The 22789-nt window shown below is 45.7% G+C and overlaps 1 protein-coding gene across 22 annotated transcripts in view; it reads right to left on the bottom strand.

Moving 5' to 3' along the window:
- Positions 1-1860: 1860 nt before the first annotated feature.
- The window catches only part of WDR27 (WD repeat domain 27), a 144624-nt gene continuing 123695 nt past the window's right edge, over positions 1861-22789 (bottom strand). For all 22 annotated transcript variants that reach the window (XM_081529678.1, XM_081529656.1, XM_081529668.1 and 19 more), the window contains one exon: positions 1861-2148. In XM_081529678.1, coding sequence (XP_081385804.1) covers positions 2098-2148 — 51 coding nt within the window. In that variant the 3' untranslated portion in view covers positions 1861-2097. The remainder of the gene's footprint in view (positions 2149-22789) is intronic.

Here is a 22789-nt window from a genome sequence, read left to right on the forward strand (position 1 = left end):
GAGTTCGGGTTTAACGGAGACGGGACGTCAGTTTTGCAAGAGAAAATGCTCTGGAGATGGTTGTTGGTGATGGTTGCACAACAATGAGATTGCAGTTAAGAACAGTGAACTGTACGCTTAAAAATAAAGATGGTGATTTCTGTTTTATGTATATTTTATATACATAAAATATATATATTTTTATGTATATATATATATATTTTTTTTTATGTATATATACATAAAATATATACAATAAATGCTGGAGAGGGTGTGGAGAAAAGGGAACCCTCTTACACTGTTGGTGGGAATGCAAACTAGTACAGCCACTATGGAGAACAGTGTGGAGATTCCTTAAAAAACTGGGAATAGAACTGCCATATGACCCAGCAATCCCACTGCTGGGCATATACACCGAGGAAACCAGAATTGAAAGAGACGCGTGTACCCCAATGTTCATCGCAGCACTGTTTACAATAGCCAGGACATGGAAGCAACCTAGATGTCCATCAGCAGACGAATGGATAAGGAAGCTGTGCTACATATACACAATGGAATATTACTCAGCCATTAAAAAAAATACATTTGAATCGGTTCTACTGAGATGGATGAAACTGGAGCCCATTATACAGAGTGAAGTAAGCCAGAAAGAAAAACAACAATACAGTATACTAATGCATATATATGGAATTTGAAAGATGGTAACGATAACCCTATATGCGAGACAGAATAAGAGACACAGATGCATGGAACAATTTTATGGACTCTGAGGGAGAAGGTGAGGGTGGGACGTTCTGGGAGAATAGCATTGAAACATGTATATTATCATATGTGAAACAGAACACCATTCCATGTTCGATGCATGTGACAAGGGCTCAGGGCCGGGGCAATGGGATGATCCAGAAGGATGGGATGGGGAGGGAGGTGGGTGGGGGGTCCAGGAAGGGGAACACATGTAAACCCATGGCTGATTCATGTCAATGTATGGCAAAAACTATTACAATATTGTAAAGTAATTAGCCCCCAACTAAAATAAATAAATTTATAAAAAAAAAAAAAAGAAAAGTTAAACATTTAAATGATGTAGCTAAAATTAAGAATATTAAATAAGATTCCATGAGCTCACTTGCCCATAGACTGCGTCATTTACTTATTTTAAACTAGTTTTAAGGTAATTTTATTTTAACAAAGAAGAACAGTATAGTTGCCATAAATGGATTAAAGTGTCTGGATAACTCCGGAATGTTTGAAAAATTCAGGTCACTTTTTCTAAAATTTTGCTCTTTGGAAACAGCAAGAAGAAGCATGTGTACCTGTGGTCAATGAAGCTGTAGTAGGGAGCCCAGGAGATCAGCCCCGGGCATTTCTGAGGAGTGGGGGCAGTTGAGTCTCGGGGAGCAGGGGCGTGGGGTGGGCGGGGCCTCGGCAGGTTCCGGTGGGCTGGGTAACACCGGGGCTTCCCAGGGCGTTTCCGCGCGGGCGGACTCTTGTGCTGTTGGGCACCTGTATCTGGAAGAGTTCTAGAAGCATCCTGATTCTTCTGGGGCTCAAGAAAGGCTTGGTTCTGGGGTCTCTGGAGGCAGGTACATCTCTGAGGAATCATATGAGGGTGACTGGACGCTGTCCCCGCTGGACAGTCATCCGGTGGTGGGGGAGCCCAGAAGCCAAGCTGTATGTGAGGGTGGAGGCCCCGGCAGAGGCTAGTCCACCCAGCAAAACGGCCGCGTCCACCAGAAGGCCAGGGCTTAGGGCCAGCACGGCCATGTTCCCACACCCGGCGAAGCCTCTCTCTCCCCCTCCGCGTCTGTCTGTCAGTCCCTCTGTCCCTGTCTGTCTCTCTCTCACCCTCCCCTCTCTGCAGACTAAATTATGAAAGAAATACTAGGTTACTTTTTATTGAAGAACATTCTATTTTAACTTGACCAAATTCTGTGCGGAAGTGCTGGACGCCATTTCCATTTTTCCAGGGCAGGGAATCCCCGTCAAGGAGCGGGTGGGCCGTGGCTGTGAGGGTGGCTCAGACGTGCGGGCGGCCCAGATACTGACCGGCTCTCTCAGGACGAGGACCCAGACACAGGCCACGCTCTGGCCCAGCGGTGCCCTGCCCGTGGGCCAGCATCACTCGGCCTGAAACAACTGAAGCTTGCCGTCCAAGGTGGCTGTGACGAGCTGCGATGGAAATAAAACACATGTGGTTTCCGTCGCCTGTTATTACATGAGAAACCTGTAGGAGAATCAGCTGATGTGGGACATTTTCCTTATTGATATTTTATAGACCACAGAGCAAAAGCATCCATGTGTACAGCACATTCTGTGCCTATGCTTGATTAATCCAAACTGCATTCCGTGGCCATTGCAACATTTGTGAGAGCTGTGGTCAGAATCAGTCCATCTACACTACCCAGAGGGGACAGGGCGCCCTGCTCAACGTCCCATGGTCCCAACCAACCATGAGAGCTCAGGGACCAGAGGCATCAGCTGGGCGGCCCAAGATCCTGGGACGAGTCGGCCTGCGGAGGGGGCCAGAACACCATGGGCCGCTGCCCCAGGGGGCTGTGTCAGGGCCCAGAGCCGGGCGCCTGGCTGCCCCCTCAACCCCACTCCTCCCTGGGGCCGTGTTTCCAGGGGCTAATTCAGCAGAGGCCAGCCAGCCTTCCGCCCTTTGCCTGTGGGCTCCAGCTGCCCTAACCATAGACTGGGGCGGGGCAGTAACAACACAGCTGGAGGCTCAAGTCCAAGGTCAAGGTCAGGGTGCCAGCTCTAGCTCTGCTGAGGCCACTTCCTGGCCGGAGCTGGTGTCTCACCGTGTGCTCACGTGCCCTCTGCCCCTCTCTTCCTCCCAGGAGGCCAGCCCCACAGGGGCAGACCCCACCCTGGGGCTCATTCAGCTCTTCCCACAAATTCAGCCACAGCCGGGGCAGGGCTTCACCAGATGAACTGGAGGGGGTGGCAGCAGGGCACAGGGTCGGTGCCCCCCAGGCCTGCTTTCCGCTTTCCTTCTCCATCTCCCCGCTCCACATCCACCCAGCCTGAGCTCGTGCGGAAACGAGTGCTGCGCTCTGACCGAACCCCGGCCCGTGCCGACACGGTCAGATCAGAGAGGAACTTGGACCAAACCGTGCAGGGCCCTGAGCTTCACCAAGGGCCGGAGCCCATCTCACCAGGACAGCAGTGCGCCCTTTACCGGTGATTCCAGCAACAGGTAAAGGTGGGGGCCAAACACACAAGCCTGGGTCCCTGCAGAGCCTGAGCGGGGTCCCTGCCAGGAACTGCTGCCGGCCAAGAACCCAGAGCTCCGTCCTCGCTCCCCGTGGCGCCGTGAGTCCAGGCCAGGAGGCTGCGCCGAGGCCCCGGCCCCTCCCGAGGCCACGGCTGGCTTCGGTGTTCTCATCACATCAGCAGAGGCTCATCCCAGACCCCCAGCTGTCTCTTTTCCCCAAGGAAGGTGGATTTTATTATTTTAAGCAATACAATGGGGGCTTCCCTGGTGGTCCAGGGGCTAAGCCTGCACTCTCAGTAGAAGGCCCCAGTTCGATCCCTGTTCAGGGAGCTAGATCCCACATGCTGCAACTAAAGATCTCCAGGGTCACAACTAAGACCCAGCTCAGCCTAAATAAATACATATTTTAAAAATTACAAGGGGATAGGCCTGCTTTCATCAACTTGATCAGAGAATAAATGAGTGAAGTGGTTTCCATGGAAAGGCCAGGGAAGCACTAGCATCCATGGCTTGGGAACTCTGTCAGTGGGAGCAGATTTCCGTGGCAGGGGCCAGAGGGCCCTGACTGGGTGAACCTGAGCGGGAGGCGCTTCTGAACCTGCTGGGTGGGTGTTCCCTTTGCCCAGTGCCTTGACAGAGAACTAACACTACACTAACACTAGTTCTAACACTAGTGACCTCCGCCTCGTCCAGCCAACTGTCACGCCCATATGCATCGTGCGCAGGCCTGCTACGCTGGCATTTCTGGGTGCCCTGCAGTGGCCTTGACTCTGCACTGAAATGCTGTATTGCTGTGTCTATGGCCACCTGGATTTCAAGTGTAACTTCAAATCCAGTGAAGGCATACTTGTCCTGCCATGACACCCGTCTGTCTGTCAAGCGATATAAAATCTGGATCAGCCTTGGAACCTTCTCTTCATTCACACACAGACTGAGCATCTCACTGTGGCCGCCTCTCCCCCTTCGGATGCCGCTGGGCTGGGCTGGTCCTGACCACTCCCCCTGCAACCAGGCCACCTGGGGCTCAGCTCCGGCCTCACGTGTCCACCCTGCTTCCAGTCCCTCTTCCTGAGTCAGCACACAACGCCCTTCAGTATTACGGTCAAGAATTTGAACAACTCCACCAGCCGTCCCAAGGTCAAGTTGACTTTGATCTTGGCTGCAGTGTTCCTTGTGTTTACTGCTGTGTAATAAATACAATGTCCAGTGTGGTGGGGCAGACGGGGCTTCAGAGTTCCCACAGTCACATGGGGTGCAGAAACTACATAAAAATCCTGATACCCCAGCCCTGGGACCAGAGGTACTTTGGAGATGGTGCTGTGACACAGCCCCAGGAGTCCTGAGCAGCCTGGAGCCGAGAAACAGAGGGAGGTCCACTGGCAGCGCCTTGACCCCCTCCTTACAAATGCCCCGTCTCAGCCAGCTCAGGACTTAAAGCACTGGACATTGAACAGTGTATGAACTACTGAAATTGAATTCTCATGGTCTGGAGGCTGGAAGACCAAGGCCTGGTGATCGTGATAATCTGAACTGATGCTGACAGTCAGACTTGGGTCTGAGGATGCGAACTGTTCTAGAGGGACAACTTAGCTCTTACTTCAAATAAAAAGCTAAAAGAAAAATTTCACATTGGGGCAGAATTGCTCTCATTCACAGGTCCCAAAATAAATTTATGCTCATGAGCATGTGTCAAATTTATTTCAAAATTTCTCTTGAATTGGATTGTATCAGAGATGATGGGAAACCACACATATCTGGGATTAAAAAAAAATAACCCAGTCTGCAAAACACGGCTGCAAATCTCATACCAACAACATCTTAGAACATTAACAATCCTTTCTTAGAACTGATTTTGAAACCATATAAACAATTTTCAGATAGCAGTAGCACTGCTATTTCAAGACTCTTGAACCATTAAGAAAAGGGAAAAGCAACAAAATCCAGTGGATAAATGTATGAGATCTTAATCACATGAATGTTGTTCAAATTTGGCAGGAATTAACCTCTGAGTGTCTTTTTCCAGTGGTCATGGTGAGAGATGGACCATAAAGAAAGCTGACCAATGAAAAATTGATGCTTTCAAACTGTGATGCTGGAGAAGACTCTTGAGAGTCCCTTGGACTGCAAGGAGATCAAACCAGTCCATCCTAAAGGAAATCAACCCTGAATATTCATTGGAAAGACTGATGCTGAAGTTGAAGCTCCAAAACTTTAGCCAACTGATGTGAAGAGCCAACTCATTGGAAGAGACTCATGTTGGGAAAGATTGAAGGCAGGAGAAGGGGACAACAGAGGATGAGATGGTTGGATCGCATCACCAACTCGATGGACATGAGTTTGAGCAAACTCTGGGAGATAGTGAAGGACAGGGAAGCCTGGTGTGCTGCAGCCCATGAGGTTGCAAAGAGTCAGACAGGACTGAGTGACTGAACAACCTCTGAATGTCAGGTCTTCTTGCACGTGGAACATACGCTGGGTGAACCCCGGCGCCTTCACTGGTCCCTCTGGAGCAGGTGCCGTCAGGTGCCGAAGAGAAAAGAGGCAGCAGGTGGGTGCGGGGCGTCATGGAAAGCGGAGCTGCAGGAGGACAGCGCCTGACTGAGCTCCAGAGGACGCGTGCTAAAAGATGCGTGGACAGGAGATGAGTCCCTCTGGAGCCAGCTGGCAAAGTGAAACCCAGAGTCAGGAAAAGGAAAACACTCCTGACTCATCTGCAAGGAGGACTGGAAAGGGGCCGTGAGAACTCAGAGGGGGACACAAATGGCTGTTTTGGTTGCAAGGGACAGAAACCCAACTTGGACTAGCTCAACAGAAAGGCATTCTATTATGTGTTATGGGATGTTTGATTTCACCTGAAGCAGGGGTATTGATTCCACCAGTGTGTATTGCAAATCCAAGGGCAGTTAGTGTGAAGGTTGTAACAAGTCTGAGGCTTTCCCAGGATGCATGAATGTATACAGTCGAATAGGCAAGAAAATAAGGGCAAAAATGAAAAAAGGACAGATAGTCAGGGTGGTAAGTTCGTGAGGCACACTCTGTCAGCCTCAGGAAATCAGTGGTTTCTGCTTTTAAAAGATGAGGGACTTGGGCTTTAATGGCCATATGGACACAGAAGGCAAGGGCTTGGGATCTGGGGAAGGGGACTGGGCCCGAGGAAGCTGAGTGTTTAAAGCTGAGTGACGTGTGGACCAGAAGGACCACCCATATGCCCATGGAGACTAGGCTATCTTAGCTTGAGGCAAGGAAGTCGTCTCCAAATCCATAACCACAGGACTGCTCTTGCAGTTTTAGCTTATGCTACCTGACACAGGATGTCCAAGCAAAGAAGCTCACCAAAAAAAACCAAAACGTGGTCTTGGCTGGGAAGACCCAGAGCACTTCTCAGGGCAAACCAAGACCCTCTTCAGCCATCCCTTCAATTAAAATCATGTAAGACCCTCAAGGATAAACTCTGATCATGATCATATTTGAAGATTTCCTGTCAAGTAGAGTTGGTGGACACAATAACCATCAGAAACGGAGTACAAAAACTTTAGACAATAGAGTCATATCATACACAGTCTTTAAATAAATATATTTAAAGTGACTAGAAACTTAATAAGGGTATAAGGCACTGTCGTAAAGAATGGAAAGATTGAAAAGAACCAAAGTGAAACTAGAAATAAAAGTAGTTACTGATGAGTTAGAGCTGGTGAGCTCAGTAAACTGGGAAACAGATATGAGGAAGTCATCCAGGATGTGGCTCATAGAGTTGAAAGGATGAAAAATAAGAAAGAGAGTTTAGATGACAGGCTCCGTCTAATATCCATCTAATAGGAATTCCAAAGAAGAGCACTCAAACAGAAGGTAGAAGAGGGACTATTTGAGGGACATTAACTGTAACCAACCAGGATTAGGGGGCAATGTGATTGCCACTGATAGAACAAAATGAGTTCTAGGAAAGTTCAATAATAATAAACCCACACCTTACATTAAGTCTCCAGGATGGTACGCACAATACAATGGGCCCGTGTCTACTCGTAGAGACTTGAGCGCAGTTAGGGCGGGTGAGGCAAAATCAAGACACCAAGACACAGTGACTATGAGACGCAGCGAGAATCAAGGCTCCCTTCTTCATATATTACTCACTTTTAATTTTTAAGTATTACTGTCAGCTATTGGTCATTAATTTTATCATGGTGTTCATCACTGAAAATAACTCTTTAACTCTGATGAAAATAAATTGATCAAAATTTTTTGTCTACTGTTTTATACTTTCCAGATTTTGTTTTAAAAGTCTTTCCCAAGCATAGGTCACAATGCTCTTTTCCTATAATCTATTCTACTTACTTATAGTTTTACCTTTCAAATTTAAATAGTTAAGTCATTAGATGCATGCATGTTTAAACAGAAAGAGCTTAATTTTTTTCAAAATAGCCAGTTTTCCCTTAAACATTGTACCAAATAATCTATCTTTTCCCCACAGTTCTGTGGTGTCATACTTAATAAAATTAAGTTCCCAAATATCTCTGAAATTTCTTATATATTCCTCTGGCTTTATTCCAGTTATTGAGCCAATAACACGTTGTTTTCATTTTCATGGTTTTGAAGTATTTCTCATTATCTAACAGGGAAAATATGAAGTTAACTTAGCCTTTTATGTATCTTTTTTTCCCCAATATATGTGTTTTGGAATAAGCTCATTGAGAGGTACTGGAATTTTGATTGAGACTGCAATAAATTGATAAATTAGTGAAGAATTGGCAACCTTATAATCTTAGGCTGTAACTTAAATTATGGAAGGATATAAAATGCTATTTAAATCTTCTCTGCAGTTTGTTAGCATTTCTCAAGTTTTCCCATGATTATTTTTTTGTGTGTGATTAAGCTCATAGATATTTTCAAGTGTTATCTGCTATAAAAAGGAAATCTTATTATAAGTTTTGTTAGTCATTATTGGTGTATTGACCGATGTTACTAGTTTTTATATTCAATAACCATGAAAAGTCATATTAGTTCTAACAGCTTAATGATTCCACTGTATTAGTTTTTCCAGTTAAGTGAATGAAATCATCTGCAAATATAAGACTTTTGTCTTTCTTCTTTCAAGCCCTTTCACTTTCATTTATTTGCCTTTCTTTGTTTTATAAGCCAAGATCTCCAATATTATGTTAAAAGCTGTTGGAGTAGTTGCTCTTGTCATGTGCTTCATCATCAAGAAAATGCTTGTAAAACCTGTCCATTATATTTAGTATTTGCTCTGAGTTTTGCTACATAACCTATACCACTCTTACATTGCTAGAGTCCCTTTTAATCTTAAACAGTAGTGGATATAAACGTTCTTTCTGCATCTACTGAGACAATACAAAATATTTTCTGTTATTCAAGTAGTAAATTAAGACCTTAGACCTTCTAATGTGGAACCAATCTTGCATTTGGGGATAAATCTTAACTTAATCAAGATGTATTTTTAAGTTCACAGTGGAATTCAGTGGGTCATGTTTTATTAAGGATTCACATAGATTTACTCATAACTGAAATGGGTCAATAATCACTTTTTGTTTTATATTCAGCTGGGACTAAAATAATAAATATGCTACTCTCATTGTGAAACAAGTGGAATTCTTATACATTCATAGCTACTGGGAATGCCAAATTGCACAGTCACGTGGAAAATGGTTTGGCAGTTTCTTATAAAGTAAAACATACACTTAATGTATGACCCAGAAATCTCAGATATAAGTATGGATCCAAGAAAAATAAAAACATATATTGGCACAAAGAGCTGTTCATGAATGTTTCTGTAGCTATATTCATAATAGACTAAAATTCAGACAACCAAAATATCCACAACTGGTGAATGCATATACAAAGTATGATAATCATACAATGGAGCTAACTACTGGTAGGTGTAACAAGATGAGAAGTCTCAAAAAGCATTATGCTAAATAGAAGACTCCACACACTAAACACACATCGTACTGTTCAGTTTATTTGACTTCCTGAAAGGACGTGTAGGGACAGACATTAGTGGCCAGGACGGGAAGAGGGCGCCGACTGCAAAGGCGCTCAGGAGACCGGGTGGTGGGACTTGGGGAGCGAGATATCCTCTAGGTATTTTAATGCCTGAAACATTATAAAAGACTTAAGCACACCCTTATGTGCATACAGGGGAGCAACCCTGCAAAATGATAACTAACAACCAGCTGTGAAAAGGTAGGGGTGTCGTCCCAGCAGTAACTGAAGAACGAGCAAAGACGGCCAGCGCCCTCGTTTCCACGTGCAGAGTCGTGCTCACACTCACTGCGCGTGTAACTGTAACTCGCTCCTTACAATGCGGGCCGCTGAGACGCTGCATGCTCCTACTCATTGCCTTCCCCGTAATCATGACCTCACACAGCCTCCCTGTGCCTCGATGGCCCCTGAGGAAACAAGCTTTTCAACGGTCCCTTTTCGTCACTGTTCCCACAAACTCGGAGACTCGTTTCTTCACTCACTGAGAACCATCTTCCACATGTGTGACAAGTGGGGCAAACCCGCGTTTCTCTAGAAGCTTCACACTCTTTCTGTTCCCACACGGAGCGCGCGGCCCGTTGGAGGCAGAAGGCAGCAGGGCTCGGGTCTGGGCACAGGCTGGGTCCGCGGTGGGGCCTGACCCGTGTGCTGTGCCCTCCCAGTGAGGCCGCACCAGCTCGCCTCCTCGGCATTCCCGTCCATGCAACAGGGTCATGCGTGCTAAGTCGCTTAGCTGAGCCCAGCTCTGGACAACCCTGTGGACTGTAGCCTACTAGGTTCCTCTGTCCATGGGATGCTCCAGGCAAGAACACTGGAGTGGGTGGCCATGCCCTGCCCCGGGGGATCTTCCCAACCCAGGGATCGAACCCGCATCTTTTAGGTCTCCTGCATTGGCAGGCAGGTTCTTTACCACGAGTGCCACCTGGGAAGCCCAACAAGGACAAGGTTACAGAATCATGTCCGCCCTGACTGTTCTATCCTTGGGGATGAGAACACCTTCCACCTTCCACATCAGAGACTCTGAGAACCAGGTATGGCAAATACTCTTGCTTTAGAATGTAAGTATCACCTCCTCTGGGACAACCAGGACCGTCTCCTACATTTTGGTTCCAATGTGAGAGGTGCCGTGAGGGAGAGGGGGCACCAGCCTGCAAACAGCAGGCGAGGTCTGGCTGGACGTACACACTCAGTCCTCTGCTGACCCGTCAGAAGTCGGACCGGCCCTTCCGGCTTTCGGCTGCTGTGAGAGCTGCGATAACAGGGCAGACTTGCCTGTGGGGCGGTGAACCCTGTGAGTGAGGTCCTAGGCTGACACTGGAACTGGGAGAAAGTGATGAACGCGAATAACCAAACACGAGGCATGATCATCACGCCAACAAAATCCACGCTTCCAACGTTCTCTTTTCCTGCATGGATCCAGCCTAAGACACCACCTCTCTATGATCTGCATGTGTGGTTATCTACAAACCATCCTTTCACTGGATGTCTTTCCTAAACATAAATAAATCCCCAAACTCAGAGCATCCTTGCAAAAAGAAAAAAAAAGAAAAATTATCGAATTTATTCTGAACAACAGGCACGAGTGAATCTGTCTCAATCGCTCTTCACGGGCCGGGGTTTCACGGACGATCAATGAAAAACGCCATAGAAGAAGCAGGCTTAATCTGATTTGCTTAAAATTCTTAGATTTGAAAATAGTTCTGACAGCTGAACCCTTTCACTTCCAGAGACCCAAGGTCTGAGCTCCTCAGAAAACCCATCTCCACCTCCCAGCTGGAAGTGATGGGCCCACAGGAACGCCGAAGGGGAGGTCCACCTTCCACTCCCTGTGACGCGGGCTAGGGGGCTGGCACAGGGGGCACTGCTCCTTAACACCACACCCGACAGCACAGACGGCAAGGGAGAGAGGCCCCAGCTTGTCGCTGGCGTGAGGAGAGGAAGGCCTATCACTGTTCAATCGTGCACCCTGGGTCCCAGCCTAATTGAAGCCTGGATGTATCTGTGCCAGGATGAATCAGCTGCCAGGCCCTCTGGCACAGCCGCTGTTTGTCTTTGGCTGAAGGAAGCCAGAAGGCACTTGCTTACGTGCTTTGGAAGACCTTGTGGTAGACGAGGGGGCAGATCTGAAATCGCCACAAAAAATTTAGTGTTCAGCCCCATCCATCAAAAGGAGAAATTTAGAAATGAGAACAGACTTTCAAATGTTCTCTGAAGCAGAATTTGAAAATTATATTCAATGATATGCTATCCCATTACTCCAAATATGACAGCTTACAAGGAGAAAGGAGCAGTATGTGGATGGTCTGTTCACAGTCAATAGAACGGCCTCGCTTTAGGGGGGCAGTGTCATGTGTCAGCTTTGATCTTTTCTAACCCAGTATTAGAACCCCCTCATCCTATGATATTTCTGGACTTTCTCGGGTAGCCAGCACAGAACCAAAAGGAGACCTCTCCAACTCTCTTCCCCTTTTCTAACCTTGTACAAAACCTTAGAGGCTAATGTAGAATAAAACGGTAAGAAGACCACAGATGAAGCAACGCAAACATCCACGGGCAGAGGAATGTGGCACATATATACAATGGAATAGTACTCAGCCATAATAAAGAATGAAATGACACCATGTGCAGGAACATGAATGGACCTAGAATGTTCACTTCATACTAAGGGAAGTAAGCCAGACAGAGCAAGACAAATATCACATAGTACCACTTAGACATGCACTCTAATAGGTGCAAACTAATGTCTATGAGACTTTCCTCATAGCTCAGGCAGTAAAGAATCTGCCTGCAATGCAGGAGACTCGGGTTCGATCCCTGGATTGGGCAGACCCCCTGGAGAAGGGAATGGCAACCCACTCCAGTATTCTTGCCTGGAGAATCCCATGGACAGAGGAGCCTGGTGGGCTACAGTCCATGGGATTGCAAGAGTCAGACATGACTGAAGTGGCTTAGTATGCATAAAGAAGACACAAGGAGACACAGGTTTGATCCCTGGGTCAGGAAGATCCCCTGGAGAAGAAAATGTCAACGCACTCCAGTATTCTTGCCTGGGAAATCCCATGGACAGAGGAGCCTGGTGGGCTACAGTCCAGGGGGTTGCAAGAGTTGGACACGACTGAGTGATAGGTCCAAGGAGCAGCGGCTGCGCGGGCACAGGAGGGCTGAGAAGAGTTACTCCACATTCAAGGTCAGGAGGGGCTGTCGTGAGTAGATACCCCTTGTCCAAGGTAAGGAGCAACGGCTGCACTTTGCTGGAGCAGCCGTGAAGAGATACCCCACGTCTAAAGTAAGAGAAACCCAAGTAAGATGGTAGGTGTTGCGAGAGGGCATCAGAGGGTAGACACAGTGAAACTATGATCACAGAAAACTAGCCAATCTGATCACATGGACCACAGCATTGTCTATCTCAATGAAACTAAGCCATGCCGTGTGGGGCCACCCAAGATGGATGGGTCATGGTGGAAAGGTCTGACAGAATGTAGTCCACTGGAGAAGGGCATGGCAAACCACTTCAGTGTTCTTGCCTTGAGAACCCCATGAACAGTACGAAAAGGCAAAAAGATAGGACACTGAAAGATGAACTCCCCAGGTCGGTAGGTGAACAACATGCTACTGGAGATCAGTGGAGAAATAACTCCAGAAAGAATGATGGGGTGGAGCCAAAGCAAAAACTATACCCAGCTGCAGATGTGACTGGTGATAGAAGCGAAGTCCAATGCTGTAAAGAGAAATATTGCATAGGAACCTGGAATGTCAGGTCCATGAATCAAGGCAAACTGGAAGCGGTCAAACAGGAGATGGCAAGAGTGAACGTCGACATTCTAGGAATCAGTGAACTAACATGGACTGGAATGGGTGAATTTAACTCAGATGACCATTATATCTACTATTGTGGGCAGGAATCCCTTAGAAAAAATGGAGTAGCCATCATGGTCAACAAAAGAGTTCGAAATGAAGTACTTGGATGCAATCTCAAAAATGACAGAATGATCTCTGTTCATTTCCAAGGCAAACCATTCAATATCAAGGTAATCCAAGGCTATGCCCCGACCAGTAACACTGAAGAAGCTGAAGTTGAACGGTTCTATGAAGACCTACAAGATCTTTTAGAATGAACACCCAAAAAAGATGTTCTTTTCATTATAGAGGACTGGAATGCAAAAGTAGGAAGTCAAGAAACACCTGGCGTAACAGGCAAATTTGGCCTTGGAGTACAGAATGAAGCAGGGAAAAGGCTAATAGAGTTTTGCCACGAGAATGCACTGGTCATAGCAAACACTCTCTTCCAACAACACAAGAGAAGACTCTACACATGGACATCACCAGATGGTCAACACCGAAATCAGATTGATTATATTCTTGGCAGGCAAAGATGGAGAACCTCTATACAGTCAGCAAAAACAAGACCAGGAGCTGACTGTGGCTCAGATCATGAATTCCTCATTGCCAAATTCAGACTTAAGTTGAAGAAAGTAGGGGAAACCACTAGACCATTCAGGTATGACCTAAATCAAATCCCTTATGATTATACAGTGGAAGTGACAAATAGATTTAAGGGACTAGATCTGATAGACAGAGTGCCTGATGAACTATGGACAGAGGTTCGTGACATTGTACAAGAGACAGAGATCAAGATCATCCCCATGGAAAACAAATGCAAAAAAGCAAAATGGCTGTCTGAGGAGGCCTTACAAATAGCTGGGAAAAGAAGAGAAGCAAAAAGCAAAGGAGAAAAGGAAAGATATATCCATTTGAATGCAGAGTTCCAAAGAACAGCAAGGAGAGATAAGAAAGCCTTCCTCAGCGATCAATGCAAAGAAATAGAGGAAAACAATAGAATGGGAAAGACTAGAGAGATCTTCAACAAAATTACAGATACCAAGGGAACATTTCATGCAAAGATGGACTCGATAAAGGACAGAAATGGTATGGACCTAACAGAAGCAGAAGATATTAAGAAGAGGTGGCAAGAATACACAGAAGAACTGTACAAAAAAGATCTTCACGACCCAAATAATCACAATGGTGTGATCACTCACCTAGAGCCAGATATCCTGGAATGTGAAGTCAAGTGGGCCTTAGGAAGCATCACTATGAACAAAGCTAGTGGAGGTGATGGAATTCCAGTTGAGCTATTTCAAAACCTCAAAGATGATGCTGTGAAAGTGCTGCACTCGATATGCCAGCAAATCTGGAAAACTCAGCAGTGGCCACAGGACTGGAAAAGGTCAGTTTTCATTCCAATCCCAAAGAAAGGCAATGCCAAAGAATGCTCAAACTACCGCACAATTGCACTCAGCTCACACGATAGTAAAGTAATGCTCAAAATTCTCCAAGCCAGGCTTCAGCAATACGTGAACCGTGAACTTCCAGATGTTCAAGCTGGTTTTAGAAAAGGCAGAGGAACCAGAGATCAAATTGCCAACATCTGCTGGATCATCAAAAAAGCAAGAGAGTTCCAGAAAAACATCTATTTCTGCTTTATTGACTATGCCAAAGCCTTTGACTGTGTGGATCACAATAAACTGTGGAAAATTCTGAAAGAGGTGGGACTACCAGACCATCTGACCTGTCTCTTGAGAAACCTGTATGCAGGTCAGGAAGCAACAGTGAGAACTGGACATGGAACAACAGACTGGTTTCAAATAGGAAAAGGAGTACATCAAGGTTGTATATTGTCACCCTGCTTATTTAACTTATATGCAGAGTACATCATGAGAAACGCTGGGCTGGAAGAAACACAAGCTGGAATCAAGATTGCCGGGAGAAATATCAATAACCTCAGATATGCAGATGACACCACCCTTAGGGCAGAAAGTGAAGAAGAACTAAAGAGCCTCTTGAAGAAAGTGAGAGAGGAGAGTGAAAAAGTTGGCTTAAAGCTCAACATTCAGAAAACTAAGATCATGGCATCTGGTCCCATCACTTCATGGGAAATAGATGGGGAAACAATGGAAACAGTGTCAGACTTTATATTTTTGTGCTCCAAAATCACTGCAGATGGTGATTGCAGCCATGAAATTAAAAGACGCTTACTCCTTGGAAGGAAGGTTATGACCAACCTAGACAGCATATTTAAAAGCAGAGACATTACTTTGCCAACAAAGGTCCGTCTAGTCAAGGCTATGGTTTTTCCAGTAGTCATGTATGGATGAGAGAGTTGGACCATAAAGAAAGCTGAGCGCTGACAAATTGATGCTTTTGAACTGTGGTGTTGGAGAAGACTCTTGAGAGTCCCTTGGACTGCAAGGAGATCCAACCAGTCCATCCTAAAAGAGATCAATCCTGGGTGTTCATTGGAAGGACTGATGTTGAAGCTGAAACTCCAATACTTTGGCCACCTCATGTGAAGAGTTGACTCATTGGAAAAGACCCTGATGCTGGGTAGGATTGGGGGCGGGAGGAGAAGGGGACGACAGAGGATGAGATGGTTGGATGGCATCACCGACTCAATGGACATGAGCTTGGGTAGACTCCGGGAGTTGGTGATGGACAGAGAGGCCTGGTGTGCTGCAATTCATGGGGTCGCAGAGAGTCGGACACGACTGAGCGACTGAACTGAACTGAACTGAAAGGCCTCAGACTGGCTCACATTTGAAAGTGCTGGCTTCAGGCCCTCTCAGCAGAGAAGAGCTCGAGAGGTCACCGAGGACCCTCACTGCCACCTGGATCGCCATCCTTGTGTGTCACAGGTTTCAGGAAATCAATTCCCCCGACGGAGCATTGCCCCTCCGCAGTGAGTGGCCAGCCTCTCCTGTGGGCGCGGGGCCCCGGTCACCGCGGCCACCTCTGCCCGCTATCCTGACCGTCCGGGCTTCACGCAGGGTCCTTGGCTCAGGTCAAACTCCTGGTCGAGGAGCCCCGGGTTCCCGGTGTGGGTCTGGGCAGCGGTTTCTGAAATCTCTGCCGGCGGCCCCGCAGTGAGCCAGGGCGCAGCTCTCCGAAGGCTTGCATGCTGTCATCTCGTTACTTCTCCAGCGCCTCTAATCCAGGATAAACATTCCCACGTCCTTCCAGTTTGCCGAGGCCCACATGTGGAAATGTTTTGTGGGTGTCCTCTGGCTTCTCCCCGCGAACGTTCCCGTAACTCGGGCCCAGCCCCGCGCACCAGGGAGGGCTCTGGCCCCGGGGGGCTCCGTGGACACAGGTCTGCCCGGGGTGGCCTCGCCCAGATGGCGCGGTGCTGAACCGGTGGCCCAGGGACAAGCGCGTCCTGGGCCGGCCCTTCGGCGCTTTCCGCGACCAGCCTGGGGCAGGGTGCGCTTGCCGTGGGACACTCCATGCCACAGTCGGCGGCGGGACGTCCCCAGCCCAGGTGTCCCGGCAAGGACAGGACTCCAGCAGTCCTGCCCTCTCACCGAAGCACCCCTGCATGGTTATTAGACTGAGTCTGACCCGGGAGCTGGGGGCTCCAGCAGGCCAGTGACAGCCTCCCTGTGATGGGCCAGGAACCCGCCGCCTTCCACCTGGGGAGGCCCCCAGGGAGGGGAGCTGTTAACAGGTGGGTTTGTCTCCAAGAGACTTTAGGGTCTGCAGGGGGAGGCCAAGGGGAACAGACCCCTGCTGCTCAGGGTTGGCATGGAGGTGAGGGTGTGGGGGGACCTCATTGATTGGGGGGTCCTGGGTATAGAGGGGATTAGGGTGCCAAAGAGGGTCTGGATGTAGAGGACGTGGATGTTGGAGGGTCTGGGTGCTGGAGGGGTTTGTGTGTGAGGGGATGGGAGGGGTCTGGGTGGGGGTGGGTGCGGTGGGAGGGGTCTGGGTGGGATGGGTGTAGGCTGCTCTGACTGGCACGTGGGCTCAGCGTGCGCGTGCTTCCTGCTTGGAAGGAAAGGGTCCAGAAGTCTCCGGAGCCCACCCTCGCGGGGGTGAGCCGATGGCTCAGTAGCTCATGCAGACCCCGGCCTGCGTGCCCACCCCACAACCCACACCTGCAGACGTGGCCGCGCTGCGCCCCAGCCTCCCACGCAGACTCACAGACTTGCTTCGGTGACTAGAAGACCCTGCGGTGCCGCCTCATCTGACGTCTCCAGAGAAGCAAGACTCTCTCTCTCGGGCCAGAAGTCTCCAGAGAGAGGAGCGTGGTAACCTTGACCCGCCTAAACCTCACCTATGTCAATGACAGGGTCCGAGTTCAGAAGTGGAACTTCCAAGTGGATGAACAACTTTATGGGCTGTTTAAACTATCCCTACATCACTGGCCACACACACACACACAAAACATACTGCTGCATAAAAAAATTAGAATGAGATAATTACTCACATATTTTAACAAGTAGAGAATCTTCTGTCACAGAACCCAAGAATTCTGTTTTTGTTTTGAAAGAGAAAAAACTTGTTGAACTAGAGTCACTGGTGTGAAGTCCTGCTCCACAGTCCTGCACTCAGGTCCTAGCCAACGGGGGAGGGGAGACTGCAAAAAGCAAATTCAGGGACGGAGCTACAGAGAGAGGGCAAAGGAGAGACTGACATGCTCCTCAAGCAGAAGCAAGTCTGTAAATGAAAATTCTAAACACATTTAAACTGAACCCTAAGGCAGAGAGTTTAATAACAGCTGGAAGATAAATGCATTCCAGATCAATTTGAAATAAATAAATAATAATGATAATTTAAAATATGTATAATTAATTATATATATTTAATTAATTATAATTAAATTATAATCCACATTATATAATATATATAATTAATTATAATCCACAAAGAGATGAATGGACAATAGCCAAATGAAAAGCAAGAAATCATTTTACACACTGCAATGAAATATAAGAAAGTAGATATGCTAAAAAATATGCTGCAAATTTTAAAACACTAGAAAAAAATGCAGAATACTGCCTGCTGAGACAAAACACATTTGAAAGAAGTTCATTAGAATATAATACTAAAGAACCATCCAAAATTCAGCTTAGAGAGACCAATTGATTTAAAAATATAAAAGATCAGTTAAGAACCATGGATGATACTTTAAGAGTTTCAAAAACATATGTTGATATATGGCAGAAATCAACCCTATGTGTAAAGCAATTCTCCTTCAACTAAAAATAAATAAATTAAAAAAGCACGTCTGAGAGAATCCAGAACAAAGAATAAAGGCAATTTCAGAGAAACAATATTTAAGAGGTAAAGGATGGCAAATTCCTTATCAGCAGCATTAGCTATCAGGAAGCAATAATATTTCAAAGTGCTAATAATAAAATTAATGTTAATACTATATCAATCTAAAAATGTACACCAAGCTAACCTATCATTTAAGAGTGATGGCAAAAACGAAGACATTTTCAGATACACAAAGACCAAGAGATATTATCATTTTCAATACCTCACTGAAAAAAATGCTACTATGAAAAGCAGCCTTTCGGCAACGGAAGGTAACCTATAGGAAGAAACAAGATACGAGACACAGCCAGACACAGAAAGCGATCCAATCGAGGCAGGAGCACGGCGCTCACAGCGCGGCGGCCTCTTGGAGCAGAGCCATGGAGCGACCTCAGACTTTCTCACTGAAATGTGTATCCTCGCATAACCAAGTATATAAAGGACAGTGCTAAGGGTGACAGTTAAAATAGGAACTACATTCTTCAGATTCTAACCAACACTGAGAAACATATTTAAAAATCAAACTTGCACAGGCAGAAAGGGCAACAAAAGAATCAAAGCGCGACATGAAAACAGCAAAACTCACTTGTAAATGTTTTATGTCCGGAGTCCAAGATACCATGGATGTAAAGGCTCCAGGTAAAAGGCCGTAACTATGAACCCAAGAAAGTCAGCTAGAGAAATTGAAAGAAAACAGATGAGAAAATTATGCCACATGCATATTAATGAGTATAACGTTTGTTTAGTGCTGTTGATGTAAAATAAAGTTAATTTAACTTCAAAAACAAAAGTAGGGAATAAAGTTGAATGAAAAATAATAATACGAAGCAAAATCCTTGGGAAGATCACAAGCTTTACACACAAACTGCATCAGATGCCTAACGCAGAAACTGGAAGGGCTACAAGGAGACGCTGAAGCTGCGGATTTTAACTCACCCCCATTATAAATCCACAGACCAAAGGCAGATATATGTATGTTTCACAAGATCTGAAAAGCAGCATCATATTTGATCCAAAGGCTATGACGTAATAGATACTAAGCAGAATCTTGTACATATAATTCATGCATATTTTTTCCAGAAACACATGGACATCTTATGAAAATTGACTGCAAAGCAGGTCACTATGCCTGGGGCTAGGTCAATACCAAACAGATCATAACCTTCGGAAATGATTCATTAGAAATCACATTTGGAAATGTTAAGAAAAATGCATTCCTAAGTAATTCATTGACTACAAAGGAAATTGTTATAGAAATTTTTTATATAATGAAAAATTAAATAAAAGAAGTACTTCATGCCAAAACTGAAACAAAACTGATGTTTGAGAGAAACCTATAGCTTTAAATGTAAATGTTAAGAGACAAAAAAAGTCTGAAATAAATAAGTGAAAGATTCAACACAATAAGCAATAAGCTTAGAAGAGTACAAATGAATGATACTAAATGCAGAAGGAAAGGATAAAAGACAAGAGCAAACACTAAAGAATAAGTTAAGAAATCCGAGTGAGGCCAAAGGCTGCTCAGCTGCAATGACTAATGTTGCAATGCCCTTCCCTGCAGCAGCCCCACCTTGGACGGAGCAAGGAGAGAGGCAAACATCCCTGAGACAGCAGCAAACAGCCGAGGTCAGCTCAGAAGGACTCATCCCTCTGCCTCACGGCAGCCCTGTGAACTCTCTCTGCGAAGTCCCAAACTCAACCTGAACTCAACACACTTCCTCTCCCACCAGATCGGAGAGAGTAACCACCACCTGTCTATTCTCGATTATGTCTGTGGTATATACCATGTGGGCTCCTATGCCTTTAAAAGGAAAGCTTGCTAACAATTGAGGGAAAATTGCAGTTTAAAATGGTCATAACAGGTTAAAAGTTCAGGTATGGAGGTACTGGCAGGAAGTGTACTGACATGTAGATTATTTTGAAATGCATCAGAAATCAGATGAGTGGATAAAGAAGAAGATAGACGGATAGTTATGTGATAAAGCAAATGTGGTGAAATATCAATCATAGAATCTAAACAGTGGGAATTCAACTGCTTCCTGCAAACTCTCTCAACTTTGATTATATTAGAATAGGTTCATAATAACGTTGGACAGCGTAGCAGCCTCTGTCTTCGATGAAGGTATCTGGTTATCCACTCTTAACATCCTCTCAAAGCTTTGATGAAAATCAATTATTTTAGGCTTAGCGTTTCCATAAAAGAAATGAAAATTTTATCTTCTACTTTCTGTGTAATTTGCCACAGATCCTCAGATGAGGTCTGTCAACACAGACAGTATTACTTGGCCGTCATTCATCACAACAGTGCCACATGCGGTTCCACGTGACAATCACCAGGCCACAGCTGAGCAGATTGTCCCTTGGCAACAAATAGCGATTATATAAAAGTGTATCAACATTAACTTTGTGAGTCAAGTTACTGTGGGGTGTTCTTCAGGTCCTGATAAGCTCTGGTTAGTTAAAAACCACGTGCTAATAGTCAGGATCTTAGTTTTTTGAATGTTGAGTTTCAAGCCAGCTTTTTCACTCTCCTCTTTCACTTTCAAGAGGCTCTTTAGTTCCTCTTCACTTGCTGCCATAAGGGTGGTGTCATCTGCATATCTGAGGTTATTGATATTTCTCCCAGCAATCTTGTTTCCAGCTTGTGCTTCATCCAACCCAGATTTTGCATGATGTACTCTACATAAAAGTTAAATAAGCAGCGTGACAATATACAGCCTTGACATACTCCTTTTCCAACATGGAACCAATTTGTTGATCCATGTCCAGTTCTAACTATTGCTTCTTGACCTGCATACAGGTTTCTCAGGAGGCGGGTAAGGTGGTCTGGTATTCCCATCTCTTTAAGAATTTTCCACAGTTTGTTGTGACCTACATAGTCAAAGGCTTTAAAATAGTCAATGAATCAGAGGCAGATGTTTTTTTGGACTCTCTCACTTTTTCGATGATCCAACGGATGTTTGCAATTAGATCTCTGGTTCCTCTGCCTTCTTTAAATCCAGCTTGAACATCTGGAATTTCTTGCTTCATGTACTGTTGAAGCCTAGCTTGGAGAATTTTGAGCACTACTTTGCTAGCGTGAGAGATGAGTGCAATTGTGTCATAGTTTGAACATTCTTTGGCATTGCCTTTCTTTGGGATTGGAATGAAAACTGACCTTTTCCAGTCCTGTGGCCACTGCTGAGTTTTCCAAATTTGCTGGCATACTGAGTACAGCACTTTCATAGCATCATCTTTTAGGATTTGAAATAGCTCAACTGGATTTCCATCACCTCCACTAGCTTTGTTCATAGTGATGTTTCACAAGGCCCACCTGACCTTGCATTCCAGGATGTCTGGCTCTAAGTGAGTGATCACACCATCGTGGTTATCTGGGTCATGAAGGTCTTTTTTGTACAGTTCTTCTGTGTATTCTTGCCACCTCTTAATATCTTCTGCTTCTGTTAGGTCCATACCATTTCTGTCCTTTATTGTGCCCATCTTTGTGTGAAATGTTCCCTTGGTGTCTGTAATTTTCTTGACGAGATCTCTAGTCTTTCCCATTTTATTGTTTTCTTCTATTTCTTTGCATTGATCGCTGAGGAAGGCTTTCTTATCTCTCCTTGCTATTCTTTGGAATTTTGCATTCAGATGGGTATATCTTTCCTCTCCTCCTTTGCCTTTTGCTTCTCTTCTATTCTCAGCTATTTGTAAGGACTTCTCAGGCAACCATTTTGCCTTTTCTCATTTCTTCTTCTTGAAGAAGAATGGTCTTGATCACTGCCTCCTGTATGCGCCGCCATCCATAGTTCTTCAGGCACTCTGTCTATCAGATCTAATCCCTTGAATCTATTTCTCACTTCCACTGTATAATTGTATGGGATTTGATTTAGGTCATACCTAAATGGTCTAGTGGTTTTCCCTACTTTCTTCAATTTAAGTCTGAATTTGGCAATAAGGAGTTCATGATCTGATCCACAGTCAGGTCCTGGTCTTGTTTTTGCTGACTGTATAGAGCTTCTCTATCTTTGGCTACAAAGAATATAATCAATCTCATTTTGGAGCTGACCATCTGGTGATGTCCATGGGTAGAGTCTTCTCTTGTGTTGTTGGAAGAAGGTGTTTGTGATGACCAGTGCATTCTCTTGGCAAAACTCTGTTAGCCTTTTCCCTGCTTCATTCTGTACTCCAAGGCCAAATCTGCCTGTTACACTAGGTATCTCCTGACTTCCTTTTTGCATTTCAGTTCAGTTCAGTTCAGTCGCTCAGTCGTGTCTGACTCTCTGCGACCCCATGAATTGCAGCACGCCAGGCCTCTCTGTCCATCACCAACTCCTGGAGTCTACCCAAACCCATGTTCATCGAGTCGGTGATGCCATCCAACCATCTCATCCTCTGTCGTCCCCTTCTCCTTCCGCCCCCAATCCTACCCAGCATTGGGGTCTTTTCCAATGAGTCAACCCTTCGCATGAGGTGGCCAAAGTATGGGAGCTTCAGCTTCAACATCAGACCTTCCAATGA

This window comes from Giraffa tippelskirchi, chromosome 9 (genome assembly GCF_054371585.1).
Source record: "Giraffa tippelskirchi isolate mGirTip1 chromosome 9, T2T-mGirTip1v1.2.pri, whole genome shotgun sequence".
NCBI classification, from domain to species: Eukaryota; Metazoa; Chordata; class Mammalia; order Artiodactyla; family Giraffidae; genus Giraffa; species Giraffa tippelskirchi.